The sequence below is a fragment of the Micropterus salmoides genome, unplaced genomic scaffold (assembly GCF_014851395.1).
Source record: "Micropterus salmoides isolate LMB-PRFRI ecotype aquatic unplaced genomic scaffold, ASM1485139v1 Ms_hic_scaffold_11, whole genome shotgun sequence".
In the NCBI taxonomy this organism is placed as follows: Eukaryota; Metazoa; Chordata; class Actinopteri; order Centrarchiformes; family Centrarchidae; genus Micropterus; species Micropterus salmoides.
Window position 1 is genome coordinate 32,433,395 of NW_024040152.1, and position 19,092 is coordinate 32,452,486.

Sequence of the window (19,092 nt, forward strand, 5' to 3'; positions counted from 1 at the left end):
CTCAAATTAAAGAACTCAACAACAGCACACCCAAAATTCATACTACATACATGCTACTCCATATGTATGCAGTATGCATCCAGTACTTTGTACTATACTAAAAGCATACATAGCTACTCTCTCAGTCAAGATACATAGCGCAAGTTCACCTTTCCCTGCCGTGTTTGGCCAGTTGTGTGTTGTGTTTTTTTTATTACTATTTATTTGAACAATTAAAATCCTATAACACCACAGTGGAGCGGAAACAGTAAAAAGTAGCAGTCAATTGGCAGCAAATTATATATATATATATATGCTTTTCTCTGTTTTATATATTGGTAAACCAAATATTGTTGGGTTTTGGAAAAGAAAAAACAAGACATTTGACAATGTCACACTGAGTATTTTTCACTATTTTCTTATGATTTATAAAAAATAAGTTGAGTAATCAAAAAATAATAGATTAATTGTTCATGAAAATAATCATGAGCTGCCACCACAGATTATATGATGTTACCTCCTAACTGTGCACACTGGGCCCAACCAGTCGTCATGCCAAAATCATGTGTTCGGTTCAACGTGGGTGTCCTTCCCATTGATCCAAAGTGTCAGACGGTGTGTGTGTTTATTGTTTGCCCTACTGTACTATATGTAGTGACATTCCAGCTGGATGACACTGCCTGGTTGATATTCCAACTTTATTAAAAAGGATTTCAGCTCTGTACATTGCCAAACTATATTTTGTCCAATCATAGCACTAATACTATTAAAAACAATATAGAACTGCACATGTCGTGTTGTTTTGTGGATGATGGATCTTACCACAATGGCCAGTCTCATTTTCTTGCTGAAACAGCAATGATGATGATGAGGATGGTGAGGACGATGGCTCCAGCCACCAAGAGGTAGCACTTCCTCTTCCTCAGTTGCCTCTGTGGGAAGAAAGGATTCAGTGGGTCGGAGACGTTAAATCATTAGACACCACACACTGTTTGCTGTGTAAGCCCAGGCAAGTTATCAATAAGTAATAATAAGAAAAGTAAGTAAGAAAATAATGATGGTGCTTTAATTCGTTGCATGATAGGTTTTCCATTAAATACATTGTGTATATGTCTCTGTGTCCACTTGCGGCATGGATTTAACCCATGATGCATCACATCATGAGAGGTAAAATATTCAGCTCCAACCCCCAATTTTTGCATACATGAAAGCAAATGCCACCCCAAGTGCCCTATTTTGTTGTTTTTTTAACTAATTCAATGCAACCCCACGGTACACATTTACATGCATTCACAATTTGCACACACAATCACAATCCAAACTTATTCATTCTGACGATGTGGGGCTATCAGTTAAGTATCTTGTTTCATGTTACAAAACAAAGAAAAAGAGTGACTTACGCAGGTTTACCCTCCATATTACAAAGCTCTCAATCCTCTCTGAGTATGTAAAAAGCACTCACTCTAGTTAGGTAATTTTCAAAAACACACCAGAAGTGGTTTTTAGTTAAAATGCTTTTTGCAATGTATTTAGCCTACTTTACATGTTGCACTTTGCACATGTTTATTAAATGTACAATGCTTTACATGTTGTACATTGTTTTTTGCTTTTGTATTAATTTAAAGCTTTAAAACTTGTAATTAGGTTTGTCAGAATGTCATTAAAGTTATACATTGTATATATTTTTTTTTTACAAGTTCTATATTGTTTGTACACATATACCTTTACTGTATACTGTACATTTTCTTTATTAAATTATATATTGTACATTTAATTGATTTTGTACTTTACAACTTTACAAGCTTTTGTAATTAATGCCAATATAAAGTGTCTACGGTAAAAGATATTTAATTTAACAGGTTGTACATTGTATGTGCATATTCTGACACATTAATTTTACAAGATGTACATTCTACATGTACTTTTGTTTAACTTTATAAGTTGTACGTTGCACACATTTATTGCTTTTGCATTTATTTTGTAATTAGTTTCCCCGAGGAATAGGGGTTTTGTCAGAATCAAAAATTAATTTATAAGGTTATATAAGGTTTATTGTATCTGTTTTATACATTATACATGCACTTAATTCTTTGCTTTGCAAGTCGTTCACACGTTCACACTGACTTTACAGTGTGAAATGTATATGTTGTTTATTAGAACCAATATACAGTGTGATGTACCAGTTTCCAAAAGGGAGACATTATGTGAGAATTAGATAGAACAACTTTAAGTTATTTATTGCTGTGTATATGTATTTTATTTTGTACTTTACAAGGTGTACATTGTAAAAACAACAAAAAAAGCCTATATAATAACAATTTGTAATTAGTGCCATTGTTTTTTCTTTAAAGTTTGTTTGAGACTCATGTTACCTTTATACCTTTTCATTGTAATGAAGGTTTAATTAGCTGTTTTACTAATGAAATGTGTGAGCAAGATGGCAGTCAAGAGATACACAGTCAGGTGGTACAGAGAAATTAAGCAAAACTGCTTGATCATAGAAAACTTAGAAACATGTAAAACTACACAATTGCATATAGTCACTTGTATTCAGTCAGTGATTTTGAGTGCTTATAGCTCTTAAATGGTTTAACACTATTTTCTGTTTCATGTCTAATACTGCTTGTGGTATAATTTAGATTTCAAATGCTTCAAACATTTCCTCCACACAGCACATGAGCTTTAATCGTCCATGTCAATTACTTTCCATGTCCGAAAATAATGAAAAAAGTGTTCACTGTGTTAGGCAAAAATATGAAAGTAAAGTGAGTGAAGAGTATGGGTTAGGGAATATTTATATTTCCTAGTCTCCTCAGGCAGTGACGACGTGTTGGAGCACAGAATCTGTGTTGTTTTGAAATGCCTTTTCTGTTTTTTTTTCCAGCCTGTTTTCTGCTACAAAGGCAGCGAGAGCAGCGGCGTTAGACCAGAGCCGAGGCTGGAGTCTTTAAATCCTGACGCGCTTCAAAGCACGGAGAGAGCAATTCATCTTCTTATCTGAGACTCAAAACAGGCTTTCTGTGTGGAAGAGAGAGGGAGAGGGGGAGAGGGAAGAGGGAGAAAAAAAAAATGCTGTCGAGTAATTTTCCGTTTAAACGTTCCACTCCACAACAATTTGCATAAGCAGCCCTGCGTCTGTGATAAGAAGATTGGTAATTTTCAAAGGCTCTGTGGGGATTGAGAATTAAAAGCCTTTCTCCGCTATCTCCCCTCTTGCAGCTGGCCACCACAGATTCCCCAGCTTCTCTCACGCGTTTCCTCCTAAACTACGCCTTATAAACTTTCTCTACCATCCTCTTCTTCTCTCTGCTCGCTCTGACAGTGTCAGAGTCGCTCCCTCTCTCTATATACTGTATTCCCTCCCTCCCCTCTCTCTTCCATGCACTCTTTCCCCTTCTTTTTCTACTTCTCCTGCTCGCTCATCCTGGCACTGCTGTTATTTGGGGAGAACAAGAAAATAAATAAGGTAGAGGGGGAACAAAAAAGGGCTTAGTATAACAAAGGAAGTGTTGCAGTATTTTTAAACCAGAATTTTCCAGATTGCAGGGCAGGCTGAAAGGCGGGACAGAGACACTCGCAGAGGGAGAGACAGAGGAGGATACAGGAGGGATGCTCTTATCACTAGTGACTTAATCTGCCAGAGAATGTGTCCTTAGTGCTAGCACTTCAGGGCCTATGGGTGGTGCAAGCCCTCAGGGAGAACATATCTCCCTGACACCTTTTTTTTAAATTCACTTTTAATGTCTAATATGAAGAGAGTAGTTCATATTTAAGGTGGAATATAACGAATATGGCTCGTTAAAGATTGACATCCACACTGATATTTTCCAAATTAGGCTTCCAGACACTAAACAGGTAAAAAAAGCTCAGGAGGTCTCAGGACAGCGAGGCATTGAGTGCTGTTCCAAACGGATGGAACGATCTTTTCCTGACTCGTAAGATGCCTTTAACTGCCCCAGTTAAGGTCAGTTTGAAGGCAGCATCGACTGACTTGATGCTGCCTATTACCCATAAGTGTGTGTGGCAGTGGTAGCTTACGAAAAATGTTTAAAATGGTAGATAAACAATTAGTCTACAAATATACGTTTTTAAAAGTTTTTACTAGTTTTCTCGCTTCGATTTTTGAAAAGTTAGCGAGAACTTAACACTGAACTATCATATTAGCCCGTGACAGTAGGTAGCAACCAGTGTTGGGCAGTAGCGTCGCTACAAGCAGCGCCGTTACTAGTTTAACTACATTTCTCAGTAGCTTGGTGGTAGCGTCGCTATTTTCTGAATCAAATAGCTTTTCAGTAACGAAGCTCTTTTATTGACCGAGTAGCGCGGTAGCTTCCACACACGCTACGTTTTGCCAAGCATTTCTGAAGGATCAGTTAGAGACGCTGGTGACATCACGTACCGATCCTTGGGCTGATGTCTGCGACTTTGCTGCAGGTGAATAAAGACACGCGCGATTGAGTTAACTTTCTATTCTGTTATTGTAACACCTCTTGTGAGAAGGATCATGGTCCAGCCTGGACAGATCTTCCTCTAGTGAGGAGGAAACTTTGATATGTAGTGGCAGAAACTTGTTTCCATGAGATGAGATCTCTCTCTCTCTCTCTCTCTCTCTCTCTCTCTCTCTCGCCTATTGCCATGAATGTTTAGGTTGTTTAGGTTGCAATGTTGCCAGAGCACAAATTCATATTTAAACAATAAAAAATATAATTAAGTAATAATGTGATAATTAAGTAACTTTATACAAACAACAATGGTTCTCCGTTTGTTGCATGAGGAAATACATTTAACTGCAATGATATGGCAATAAGTAGGAGAGTTTCTGTGTCTGATTTAGCTCTCTTTCGCACACACACACATTTGGAGCAGGTTTTTAGTCTTTCTTCTATTGCTACTGTGGAATGAAGTTAATTGAATATAAACTAGTCCTATTCTGTGTGTGTGAGTGTGTGTATATATATATATGACTAACTAAAATATTAAAAAATTAAAAGTAGCTTAGATGTAACTAAGCTACTTTTGCCACATTGCTGTAGCTTAGCTTGCTACATTTCACTGGGGGGGGGGTAGCTTCTGTGTAGTGAAGCTTCATTTAATGTAGAGTAGCTAGTAGCTTAGCTCACTACATTTCCCAAGTAGCTTGCCCAACACTGACGCTACGGCTAGTGACTGACAGGCAGAAGAGACGCAAGACAGCGTGCTGATTTCACACGTTGCCATAAGTGCTGCCCTAAAAGGCTGTTCGAAACCAATGTTCATAGAGATGTTCATAGCCTTCACTTGAAAGTGATGCCTTCTGAGGCACCTGTCTATTATGGTAGCGAGGCAGCAAGGCTGCCAGTGTGGAAAATCCTCTTACAAAGCAGCCTATTCCATAGAAGTTTTTTAAATATCACAAAAAGGGTTTAAGCTTGGTTGAGGAGTTTCCTGGTGTATCAATAAAAACACAGTGCGACAAAGTGCAATGGAAGCAGACTTGGTGAATAAGTAATGACAAACATGAAGCATGAGTGACTTGAACGTCACGGCCTGACTTGAATGTCACTCAAGCTTCAACTGAAGAGACAGAAAATTGCAGCAGATGAAATCGTCAGATCTATGTGGAGCGATGAGGATACTGTAACCTTCCTCAAATTACTACATGAAACAAACAAATGTCATTTTTCCATCAGGTTTTCTGTGTTGGCCAGTGCTGGGGCTCTGTTTTTTTTTCTGTTTCTCCCGTGTTCCCCCTCCCTTTTTGTCTGTGTGTGTGTGTGTGTGTATGTGTGTTATGGGCGTGACAGCATGGGCACCTGGCGGAGCTACACACCAGTCCTAAATGTCCCAATTAACCCATGGCTTAAATACTCCAGGCTTCCTGTGACTTGTCAACAGATTATTTCTTACCCCATGTGGGGAAGTATCTCAGGCCATCACTTGTTGCCCTTGTCTCTGGTTCATCCTGTGTTGTGTGATTACTAGCTTCCTCAGCAACACTTTTTGTTTCTCTTTTCCCTACCTCAAGATTCCTGTGTGTTCACCAGCGAAGCCACAAAGGCTCTCGGAAATGGATCTTGTTAATGGCAACCTGTCTGTTTCTTGCTCACGCCAAGCTACACATGCTCTTTTTTTAATTGTTTCATGTGCTCTGTGTCTGCTCCTGGGCCCGCCTGAACACTAGCCGTAGCATTCTACATTGTTTTCCATCATTTGAGGTCTAAATTATGTAATGTCATTGTGTTGTCTTTTTCTGTAATGGTTTAAGGTCACTAGACAGGAGTACTAGTACCTCCAACTATTTATCAACTCCTAATATTAGAGCAGTTGTGTATTAGCAAATATCAAAAGTATTTAGTAATATTAATGCAGTTATTAATATCACAAAAATATTAATACAGATCAGGTAATACAGGACACCACCCTGGAATCAAGGACCAATAACCAAATGTGAAAACCATCTCAAAAATTTGCCCATCTAGAAATGTCAATTTTCAACACTATTCTACATTAATGAGGTAGACAGTACAGTAAGGAAGCTTAAGTAGAGGGTTAAACTACACGCTGTGGGTTCATACATACTTGCTCTAAATCGCTAAAATATATTCTCAGACATCCAGTGCAGAATAAAATACATATAATCAGCTAAAGGTTATATGAAAGGTAGGACAAAAAAGTTCAACATTTATCACAAGACTAACTAAGACTTTCTTTGGCTCCTTTTCCAGGTCCACGTTGCTGAGGGAGCAAACTAAACTGGCATCCCCAGACACATCCCTCCACCTCCTCCTGGGGTATCCTGGGGCCTTTTCAGACAAGCAGATATATAAAATCTGTCCACCATGTTCTGGATCTGCCCCAAGGTCCTCTCACCAGTTGGATGGGAGGTGTCTTGGGACACATCCTGATCAAGTGCCCGATTCTCCTCAACTTGCTCCTTTCAGCAAACATTTGCTGAATCTTGACAAGCTACAGGAGCTCATTCCTGTATCCTTAAGGGGGAGCCCAGAAATCACGTCAAAGACACAGTATTTGGCTGCTTGTAGCTATGATCTTATCCTTCCAGTCAGTACCCAAAGCTTATGACCATGGGTAAAGGTAGTATTGTAAATTGAGCTCAGCTGCATCAGTCTTATTTCTCATTTGTGAGAAAAACCCTGGGACTCTTAAAATCCTTCAATACGGACATTGGCTCCCTCGTACCCTGTAGGGAACAATTCATCTTTTTCTGACAGAGAATACTGGCCCCAGACTTGGAGCTAACGCTCATCCTGGCTGTTTTACACTTGACTTGCCAACCGAAGTCAATGCACAGTGGAGGTCACAGGCTGACAAAGCCAGCAGAACATCACTGGCAAAAAGCAGAGATGCAAGCCTGAGGTCATCAAAGTAGACCCTCCTGCCCTTTGCTGCACCTTAAAATTCTCTTCATTAAATTCACAAATAGAAAAGGTTACAAATGGCAACGGTGGCGAAGCACAACACCCACACAAAATGTCCAAGATAGAAATCCACGTTTGCAACAGGCCCAGGACTTTAGAATGGAAGCACCCCACAAAAGACCTCCAGAGACACGTTCATTAGCCTTCTCCAAGTCTACAAACACCCATGAGCCCTGCAGTATTTCTGTAAAGGTAAAGAGGAAATCCAAGGCCTTGAAATGCATTTTACAAGAGCACATTGTTTCTGTCCACAGGGACTGTCCCCAACTTCCCTCGGATGAAGTTATGTTAGTCACAGACAACAGATCGACAAAATTCTGTACCCTCAGCAGCTAAGGGTGATCTTCATGCACCGTGCCTCTGTAGAGCTTTTAACTATATAAGTGACCTGTTTCAGGGAGATGGGAAAGGATTCCCCCGAGTCCTCCATCACTTCCTTGTCCAACCTGCTTCATACAAAGCCATTTAGTGCGTTTCCTTCCTCTTTGAACTCTAACCCTTGCCTTTACTCTTCATCATTTTCCGCTCTAACAATCAATATTTTAAACAGCACCAACAATTAAATGTTTTGAATATTGAGGACTTTAATACCCTGAAATGTTTTAAGGTCATGGCTAGGGCTGTACATCGATTATTTTTCAAATCGATTAATCTAACAATTATTTTTTTGACTAACGACTAATTTTGTTTATTCTAAAGAAAGAAAAGTTGCCCATTACTCAGTTAACATACCAATTTATCCAAAATAAATATCAAAAACATGTCTAATCTATATTTTATTCAATCATCCTGATGAAGCACTTTAAAATAATGACAATAGTAGCAAATCTTAAAATGAATCAAATTTCCACCTCACTGATGTGTGTGATGTGTAATAATAACAATAACAGACATTAATTAGGCTACTTTACTTAAAACTTTAAATGTTTCTGACATGGATTCATTTCAATATTGAGTAATGCAGTATGATAATAAAATGTATTTCTGCATCAGTGAACACCTGAAAGGACTCAGACTGTACAGTCAGTCACAGATTGTCTGCAATTAGATTCAGCAGTTTTCTCGCTCATACGTGGCCGTTAAACAAACAGAAAATATGAAATAGCCGAACATTAGATGACACGCGGTGTAACGTTACGTTACCATAACAGCAGCGGGGCATAAATTACTTTTAACATGAAGGCAATGCAGAAGCTCACGGAGCAGCACGTTGTTAAGTGTTTGTCTGAAATACTCCAAACTGTCTTGTAGCTGGAGCTTGTCCGGGAGAATCCCACACTGGATGCAGTGACGTATTTACGTAATCGATTATGTCGACGAATCGCCCTAGTCATGGCTAAAGAGTGATACCAAAGAAAAAAAGGTAAAGGCTCTGAAAATGAGCTTCGTCGTTAAGACACCTGAAGTTCAGTTATTATTTTCTATGCGGAGAGCAATTCGCCACACCAACATCTCTAGGCAGATGGGCTGCTTGTACAGTAGGCATAAGGATAGCATAGTCTTCTCTAGTGCAGCATAATTCTTTTTAAATAGAAGTCTTGTTTTCACAGCTTTAAGACTTGACATTGTTTTGCCTCTCTTCCAGCCCAATCGTGAACTGTCCTGTTCAAGAAATATATGAAGGTCAGCGGTGCTGGTCAACTGCAAGGAAGAGGCACGAGTTACAGAAAAGAGGAGAGCAGAAATGGCGTGTTCATCTTTCCCTTTTTCAATATTGAACTAACACCCTCTGAGACTACTGGAACTACTACTATAAAAAACAAAACCATTTAAAAGCACCATTTTCTCCAAGGGGAGAAAGCAGAAATGTTGAATTATAACCATTTAAGAAGATGGGACTGCCATACAAACTCCACTCTAAATCCATCTAAACTCCACCTCCAATACATGGAAAACAAACCTGCTGTGTCTCTGGGGAAAAAAACTACTTATCTTGTGTGACATGAGAAATATCCTCATAATACAACAGTAATACAATGCAGTGATAATGGCCACAATATTATTTTCCCTTTATCACATCTGGTTTGGAAAATTGGAAGTCCATAAAATAAATAATGTTTACAGCAGAACTGCCTCACTTGTAATCGGCTTATATGCAATTTACATAAAACTCAGAGTCCCATGCAGTCACCCTGATTATGATATTTAAGAGGAGCAGCAAATAAACACAGACTTTATGGCCAATCCTGGCATCCTGCGTGGAAGCCCTTTGACAACCATTGTCAACAATGGAACAAAAATACTCACCAACATCAGCATATTTGACCAATTATTAAAGATTGATTGGCCTTTTGTTAAAATCAGCATAACAGCCAGCCAGCCACATTGTCTACTTCTGACATGTTGGGCATTCCTCTCTTTCAGAACCTGCTGACTTACATACCAACGCAACATTAGCCATGATTCTACAATGACCATCGTATGTGGTGACACAAATGAGGAAATATGAATTTGAAGTGATTTTTCAGTACAAAGTATCAAAAGCAAAAGCTGAACCTGGTTGAAATGTAGAGCAGTATGTTTGGAAAAGTATAGAAGCATTTGGGAGGCATTCTCACCCAGGGAGTAGCATATGTCAGGTTTTCTTATGGATGTATTTTCCTCCAACATGCACTCACTGTGCAAAAAACTAGATGAACAGTTTCTGGTGGGGAAAAGACATCAACTCTTATTAATCTTCTGTTTCATGTTTCCTAGAGACTCTGCGTTGCAGCTGGCAGGCTTCCTACTCTTCAGAGCGGATCGCGACACAGAACTTAACGGCATAGGTGGAGCTATCTGTTTTTTTTCCAACAGTGGCTGGTGTAACGATATGACACGCTGCAATGGGACACTCTAATCACTTCATGGTCCACCTGATTCCTGCATATAGGCAGAAATTAAAGCTCTCTAAACCTGTTATGAGGATATCAAAGCACTGGACCAGTGAAGCTATGGAGGACCTTCGGGGTGTGCTGGCAGTGACGGTATTTCAGGACTGCTACCAACAGTGTGGATGAGTTCACAAAGGATGTGATGTACTATATTAGCTTGTTCACAGCTAAACTCAGACAGCTAAGATTGGAAAAAGAAGAAGCGTTTAGGAGTGGAGACAGGGCCAGGTTCAGGGAGTCAAAGTACAGGTTTAGTAAGGTGCTAAGAGTAGCTAAATGACTCAGCCAATGACTCTGCTTCTGTTTGGAGGGGGCTCAGACAGATCACAAGTTACAAACCTAAAGCCCCCCACTCCATTAACAACTTTCAACTTGTCAACACTTGTGAATGAGTTCTACTGTGGCTTCGAAAGACAATAGGATAGTTCTGACACCACCCACTATGACACTATCGACCAGCTCCCGTCCACCTGCCCCATCTCAGCAAGAGCTAACGTTTGTGATGAAGTCATTTCAGCTCCTTGTGTTGTCCCAACTCAAATCCATCACAGACCCACTCCTGGATCACCTGCAGTTCACCTACAGAGCCAACAGATGTGTAGACAATATATTATTAACAATAAACAATAAATATGGCCCTTCATTTGATACAACCCTTATTGGGCTCATCTGTTGTGGGGATGTCCGCCTACAGGTGGGAGATTAACTATCTGGTGACCTGCTGCAGTCAGAACAAGCTGGAGCTTAACGCTCTTAAGACAGTGGAGATGGTTGTGGATTTCAGAAAGAGCCCAGCCCCACCCACCTCCATCACCCGTGGAGTGCTTCCACTTCCTGGGAACCATCATCACCCAGAACCTCAAGGGGCTCCTGGAGAAGTTCAACCCGCCAAAGACAATGATGGTGCACTTCTAAACCACCATCGCTGAGTCCATCCTCACCTCCTCCATCACCATCTGATACGCTGTTGCTACCGCTAGGGACAAGGGCAAATTGCAGCGTATCAATTGCTCAGCAGAGAAGGTGATTCGCTGCAATCTGACATCCCTCTTGGACCAGGGTTCCTCCAGGAAAGATTGTGGCTGACCCCTCCCACCCTGGACACCTCTGGCAGGAGGCTGCAGTCAATCAGGACCATAACCTCATGCCAGAAGAACAGTTCCTTTCCAACAAGGCGTCCAATTGGACGTATTTGAATAGCTCAATCAATCAAAGATGTGGGCAGTGATTTAAAGGTCTGGAACCAGGATACTGTACACACTGCTAGCAAATATTTGCCACAGTGCAAACATAATGTGAACAGCCCAACAAAAAGAATGGATCTTGGCAATAAATTTGACATTATTATTGTTTATGACCTTCCATTCCAACCACGCTCAATTAAAATAAATTCCTGCTTGTCTAGTGTAAAAAGTTCATTTTGTGTGCACTAATGGTCAAATTTAATTCCTTGTAGAATATCCACATCGACCTAACACCCTGAAGAAATCAAGCTTTTACAGAATCAAATGAGGTTGTTGAGTTACAAATACAATTGCCCCACCTTTGACGAACTGTTTCAGATTTCATTGTTTAAAGAGAAAACAAAGACGTTCATTATGATGTGATTCATTCATCCAAGCTCTTAAGACACTACAATGGAAACAGATTAAAGCTTTTTAGACTCACAAAGGTATCGTCATTGCTGCTATTGTGGGTTAATCTAGAGCAAGAAAGGCAAACTAAATTTAGAGTGGTGTGTACAATCATGCTGGAATCATTAAGGAAAGCCTTGCTTTATAGAGCCTTTCACATCAAGTATCTGAATGTGTTTGTGAGTGTGCGAGGGAGTCAAAGAAAGTGAAGCACCAGCAGTATAGTGTAACCTGGGTTTGACCAATCGGCTGACCCGACAACCCTAAGTTACATATATCTACAATGAATTTGTTATTGCAAATGTAATGCAAGCTACTGACAGTCTCCTATAATAGGGCGGCAAGTGAGGATCATCACCTTTGTTTGAATCAAAACTGGCAACCAATGACATACATCTGTCCACATGCAGATCGGAGGAGCCGGGGATCAATCCACCAACCCTCTGAGTAGCGCGCGACTCACTCTACCTCCTGAGCCACAGCCGCCCGAAGGTAATGTCAGGCAGGTTGGGAGTACATATTTACCAGATGATGGATGTTAAGCGACAACACTGTTTTTTAATAAGACACTGTTATGTTAAGGTTGGTGACAAGAATCACAGTTTTCAGATTAATCGGCCGCTTAACTCAAGAGAGAAAGTAGCTTGACGCTGTGTGGCCATAACCTATCAGTGCTGAGATTGTCCAGACGTCACCGGCTGCTTCAGAGCGTTGTTTGGAGAGGACCAGGCAGAGCCGAGGGAGGGATCTCCGCTGGCAATCAGACTGCTGCTGAGCTACGGGGAGACGTACAAGAGAGCCGGCACAGTGCTGCAGCTTTTGGACATATAAACACCCGTAGTCGGACTGGATTCTGCTATGACAATTATGCTGTTTACCTGCGGGAGGAGCTCAGAGTTGACTGCTTTTATTAAATTAAATTTTTACTAAAATTTTTGGGATTAAATCTTTTATCTTCATTCACGCATCTCAGCAGAGAGCTACCCTGTGTTTCCAGTTCCACCATTGTTGTTAGCGCCAGTGTGCACCCAAAGCTCTACTACTACTTCGTATTTATATAAAAACTGGACAAAACTGGACACTGTAGACTGAGAAAAGTAAGCAAGAAAGTTGAATGAGGAAGTTAGTTGATTCCATCTATCGCTTTACTTTACTATGAACAAGTTAGCATAGCATAGCCCTGATCAATCCGAACATCGTTCAGAAAACGAACATTTTAAAAGTTGTTGTCCTGCTGACTTACTGACAGACATGCATGAATTCATATGTTTAACAAATCGGCATCATGTTGTAGTTATTTCGGCATCCTTCATTGCAATTAAATCACAGCAAAATGTTTACTTTGAGTTTATATAGCTGTAGTAACCGTGGGTTGTGTTTATTCGCATTATCTATTCTAGCAAGAAAACCCCCCACGAGGAAAGTGTCATGAGGATTTAATTCACATTCCAAAATAAGCCGTGTTTCAGTACACCGACTTTACTTGGGTGGACTGCATTGGGATATTAATGGTCGCCAATGTATATTTGGCAGAGAAACAGAGAGAGAGAGATGTTAACTTGTATTACATTGGAAAATGCGGACACAGTGGATATTTTACAAGAATGGACCAGTAAAGCAACACTGAACACATCTGTTGGTGCCAATGTCATTCAGGACCACAGCCGTCAATTCGAAAGGCTACATCATTAACAACAAGCTTATTTTAAGATGTGTGAGTGAAAGAAGGTCTTGTCCTGCAATAAATGTCAATGTTTTATTATGGACATACAATTGAATAGATCCTAGAAAGAATAGCCAATGCTTATGCTGGTGCTAATTGCAGTTATAGACTGCAGCATGCTGTGTCGCCACGTCCCAGCTGTCTGTAAGGCCTTTTCACAGGGAAAAGTAATGTATTTTGTTTGTGTGTCAATGTAAACTAGGGTTGGGCGATGTCTACAATGAAACATCGGGAAAGATGATGACATCAGGTGTGGCGCGGGTGTGTGTGTGTGTGTGTGTGTGTGTGTGGGCGGGGTCTTATGTGCACATGTTCACTCGCACAGACTTCCCTCTGTAAGAAACTTGGTACCCTATATCACGGACGGACCAGGTAAAGCAACAATATTGCTACAGTGCAGATGTTGGTTTCGGTTGCCGGGTCGCGAGTGGAAAAAGACAGAAAATAGAGGAGTGTCTTTTAGGCGACTATAAAACATATTGCTGATGGAGAAAGGGGAGCAGACGGGGGGGAGAGACACGGAGAGAGGCGGGGCAAGACGGTTTACAGTGAGAGGGTGCGTGCAATCGCCCTGTAGTTCCCTGCTAAGTGGACTGCACAGGGTATTCGGCCATTTTAAGTGAGATTCCAAACCACAGGGAGCACAACATGTTCAGTTCAAAGGGCAATGTGAACTGTGTAGGGAAGAAGGGAACAACGGTTCATTACTTCGCAGGAAGTTGACAAGAAAGATTAGCCATAAGCCTTACGCCTTATAGGAGCAGCAAAAACTAACAATGGAGCAGACCACAGAGTTTGTATCTCTGTAATTATTGTTATTGTAACTAATTATCATTATTAATAGATTATTTTAGAGGTTAGGTTACCTAAAAACAACAATGCTCATATGAATCTTTTTAAGGATGACGCTGCATATCTGAAAATTAATCAATCACATTAATTCACAAGTACATACATTAGAAATTATAAAAGAAGAAGAAGTTATAAAAATAAGTGTTGTAATTTTATCAAGTTTGTTTTAATATATATTCAATATTTAATTTCAGTAAATGTCCACTGTAGCAGCCGGTATCCGAGGTGTTTACGTTACCAGAGTAACACATGGCGGAACAATAGTTATGTATTGTTACTCCAGATTCTATGAGTATAGGTGCAGACCTCTAAGGCCATCGCTATTGGGTTTACTCCTACGCGCGCCTGCGGGGCACTGATAACTTTTGTCTACGCCCACCCACAGCGGGACCTCTCCTACGTCCGCACCTTATATATATACACACAACGGTGGGACATAGCCATCTGCTCCCATAGTGCCTTTTCTTCCAAAAACCAAGGCCCAGTGAGGCCCAGTGCTTAGAGGGCTGTGCCTGTACTCATACTCATAGAATCTGGAGTACAATACTTAACTATCATTCTATTTCGTAGCGGTTGTACTGATACTGGACGTAGTTGCTATTTAGTTTTATGTACAGACTGAGCAGAATTGTGCTGTCTTCTCACAGTTTGGATTTGCAGCAAATAAATAGTAAAGTAGTTAGACAGATAACGTGATGTATCACTTTAGATTGTTAAGCGATATATCGATTATTGCAGAATTGCTGTATCGTGATATTATCGTTATCATATCATGAGGTACCCTGCGATTCCCCCCCACTGTACACTGATAGCCTGTGTTGCAGCCAATAAAAAATATCTTTTAATTTTTAGATATGTTATTAATATACACTGTCCTTGTCAAAAAAGTCAAACAAAATCTAAACTAAATCACAATTCAGAGTTGTCTTGTTCTCCTCATGGCCACTGGCCAATTACATCTATTGTGTTTACTAGTGGTTTGTTGTTGTTTTGCACTTTACATGGGTAATTTTTTTATACTGTTTCATTAATATCTTGATGTATAGATAATACTGTAAAAAAATTATCTGTCAGCTAGAGTAAATGTTTTAATCCTTTAGGTTTGGAACCACCTCTTTATATACAGTATATTGAACAAACACAGGTAATGCAGTTTTTTAATTTTAAACAATAAGCATATAGACAAAAACAAAGTAGAAGTAAAAGTGCAGTCAGTCAGTTTTACTTTGAGTGTTTCAGTGTATTTAATTGGCAGTAAAGAACTGCGGCCCATCATGATGCCAGAGGTATACATAAAATGCATTAAGGGTATAATTGTGTATGGTAGGTAGCTGGTTTTATGATTACTTCACTGTGTATCCACAGGGCTGGCCTTACACATACACAAAATAGAAATATCAAATGACTCCATACAAACATGATTTTAGTTTCAGCATGTGTGCACCATAAAGGCGACCAAACACAACCTTTCATGTACATGTTCCGTCTCGGCCTAATGACCATCGCATGTTCTTTTTAGTTTGTCCTCAAACGTTGTCACTCAGACCTCATTTCTGTTCTTGCACTGCACCTTCAACACATCACTTGTCAATCAAACAGCAGGACTGCTTCTGTGATTACTTTTTTCTTGGCCTTTCTGATGGTTTTCTTTTTTGATTAATCAAGTTCCTGTAGCTGGCACTTTGTGCCCACTCTAAATATACAGTTTGTGACATATTCCAAATTCCAGACTGGAAACAAGTTGCATAACTCTGTGTTTAATGAATGGGTCTACCAGATATATATTTAATAAATGGAAATTCTTTGATGACCTGACTATATCTATAAAATAGACATTCACCCGTATGACAATGTCAAAAGTTATTAATATAAAGTAGCAAGATTTTTGTTCTTTCATGATACTATGACAATGATGGTGCAATGGATAAGAAACATGCCTTTGGTGAGAGAGACCCGCTTTCAATCCCCCACTGTGACCCTGAGCAAGACACTTAACCCCTAGTTAAGCCCCTAGTTGCTCCAGAGGCACGCAACCTCTGATGTATAGCAATTGTAAGTCGCTTTGGATAAAAGCAATGAATAAATGTAAATGATCTACAGTATAGTCAAAATTGAAATGTCATGAATCTTCCACAAATAAACAGCAACACACATCCTTTAACAAGGTAGTACACAAACACTCACACTGTCATCAAATGAGATGCACTGTGGTAGTGTAAATAACCATATGCATGTTTTGTATGTTATGAATGTTACGTGGTAGATATTGTATTCGGCATCAAGCATACATGCTGCAACTATTACCATAGTTCAGGATGTTTTTGTTCATATTTTTTGTCCACACCTAACACCAACTCCAATTGAAACCTTAAAGACTGCACATTCTTCCATTTTACAAATAAAAACTTGAAATCATAAGCAATAAAACGCACCCCATCTCAATTTAATACATGTAGGATTTTGTATATATGTAAATGTATATTTTTTATTAATATGTATTTATATCAATATATATTTACCCTAACTGCATTTTCTCTTTGAGAATAAATAGTACAATCTGCCTGCCTGCCTATCTATTTGCAGTGCTATTAAAATAACCAAATTTGTGCTGATTGTTCCATCCGACACTTAACAAAAAAAGTGGTCTTAAGAGACATCTGAGAAATGTATCCATGTTTTATTTGAAGTCAGGTTTACTCTTTCCTCTTCAACATGCTTAGTCCAGCTGTGGCTGATGGGTGCAGAGTCAGAGGAGTGTCACTGACATCAACCTGGGTAACTTCAAACATGGTTATTTCCACTCCACATCCTTCAAAGTAGCATAAAGAATCCAGAGGGGCTGGAGGAAGAGTGATTGAACAGTAAGTCAGTTTTCCTGCAATCTGTCAGAGTTAGCCCATCCCCCCAGTCCGAGTACTGTGATCAGTCAGAGCTTTAGCACTGTGATTAGGTTTTTCTTTTTCATTATCTTATTTGTCAGAAGGGCAAAAATTGTCTGTGCCTATGTGTGGATGGGTCCATTCATCCGTGTACCCATTCATTTACAAGCCGTCTTCCTTTTTTGTCTTCTTTCCCTTCCCCTCCTTCTTCCTTTTGTTCCTTTCATAAACACAATAGGCAGTGTTTTATATTATCTTCAATTAAGTCAGAGGAAAATGGTGTTACATAGATTTTTTTGAGACTCAGAAGGATTTAGTAGCTCACTTGGAGATCAATTTCAGTTCGGAAAATAGATGGACTTAACATCAAATCAAATCAAGTATAAATTCAGTTACTTCTACTTATGAAAAGGATACTGCTTTTGCTCACTGTATTGCTAGAACATCTGTGTTTTAATGGTAATTATAAACTATCTTGTTTAGATAACAATCAACAATCAGAGTTCAGCGTGGTCCACTGAACACAGATGAGGTGATCAAACATCACAGCAACTAGAGAAACTTGCAGAAAGTAATCTGCCTCCAGATAATGGATTATAGATTCAATTTATTTTCAATGTAAAGTGAGTAGACAAGGCAGGGCACGAGAAGAAAATGACATCCGCTCTTAATTGACCATTGGTGGAGATGTGCAGTGGTGCATGTAGAGTGTTCAAGGCTACATCAGTGCTTAGACTTGCTGCCAAGTGTTCAATCTGTTCTTTCAAGCCCCTCTCCCCTCCCCCCAAATCTGTTCTATTGAATTTTTATGTGGTCGCCACAGTGCTATTAAGTTCACGCTACATTCACTTCAAATTGGGTAAATACAAGCTAGCGACTGGTAAAATTGTTCACATCAGCTCCTAGTGGCAATCAAAGAAGATGTAGAGGTCTTACAGCAGATCAAACACCCAAACAACTGACACCTGAGTGAACCTGAACAAGATCTCGGGTGTACACATCTATAGTTCCAGATTGGCCCTAATTTAAAATCAACATGGTCCTCAGGTGATTTTGTCTGGACATGGCAGCATCAGAGAGAGTACGTATCTCTGATCTCACTGATCAACACTGAAGGCCTTTTTACAAATGTTTGTTTGGTGTTTATGTCCAACCCTGCCACTGAAACAAATTCAGAGCTTTGTAGCCCTTGCTGGAAATTGCAGTTCTACAAAGGTTCAAATATCTTAATGTGAATTATTTGCTTATGAAATAAGTTAATGCTGAACCTAAAACACACCAGACCTTTGACTACGTCCAGACCAAAACGCCCAATCCCAAGACCTAAAATGAAGAAAACCCCGTTTTTATTTTAAAACTCCAGGGTAGTCTTTTAGTGCAGACAGGCGAAAATGGGGACTTTAAAAACGATGACTCTCACTTTTAGCTTCCTGATTGGGTGTTATCAGTTAAGTTTTAGTTATTAGTTAGTTTAGTTTTTTTTGGTATTTTTAGTAAAATATTTTGTACCGTGCAAATAACACTTCACAGCGAGCAATAGCCATCATTTCAATCTCTCGGTTAACTATAGACCCAGTTTAGTCCAGCTATGAGTAACCCACTTCTAGCCACAATAACCTTAAATTTGGTTACATGACGTTTTTGCCAAAATAAGGTGCAAAGTGTATGATATTCCATCATATAAGCAAAGTCAACAGTGATGACAAGGTTTCTGGTTTCATTTCTTTCACATGT

At 39.6% G+C, this 19,092-nt stretch overlaps 1 protein-coding gene across 1 annotated transcript in view; it reads right to left on the reverse strand.

The window, feature by feature from the left end:
• tsnare1 (T-SNARE Domain Containing 1) overlaps positions 1-19,092 on the reverse strand; it is a 182,652-nt gene that overhangs the window by 39,666 nt on the left and 123,894 nt on the right. Inside the window, exon 11 of the mRNA XM_038712303.1 lies at positions 802-911. Within this exon, the coding sequence (XP_038568231.1) occupies positions 816-911 (96 nt within the window). The 3' untranslated portion in view covers positions 802-815. The remainder of the gene's footprint in view (positions 1-801; positions 912-19,092) is intronic.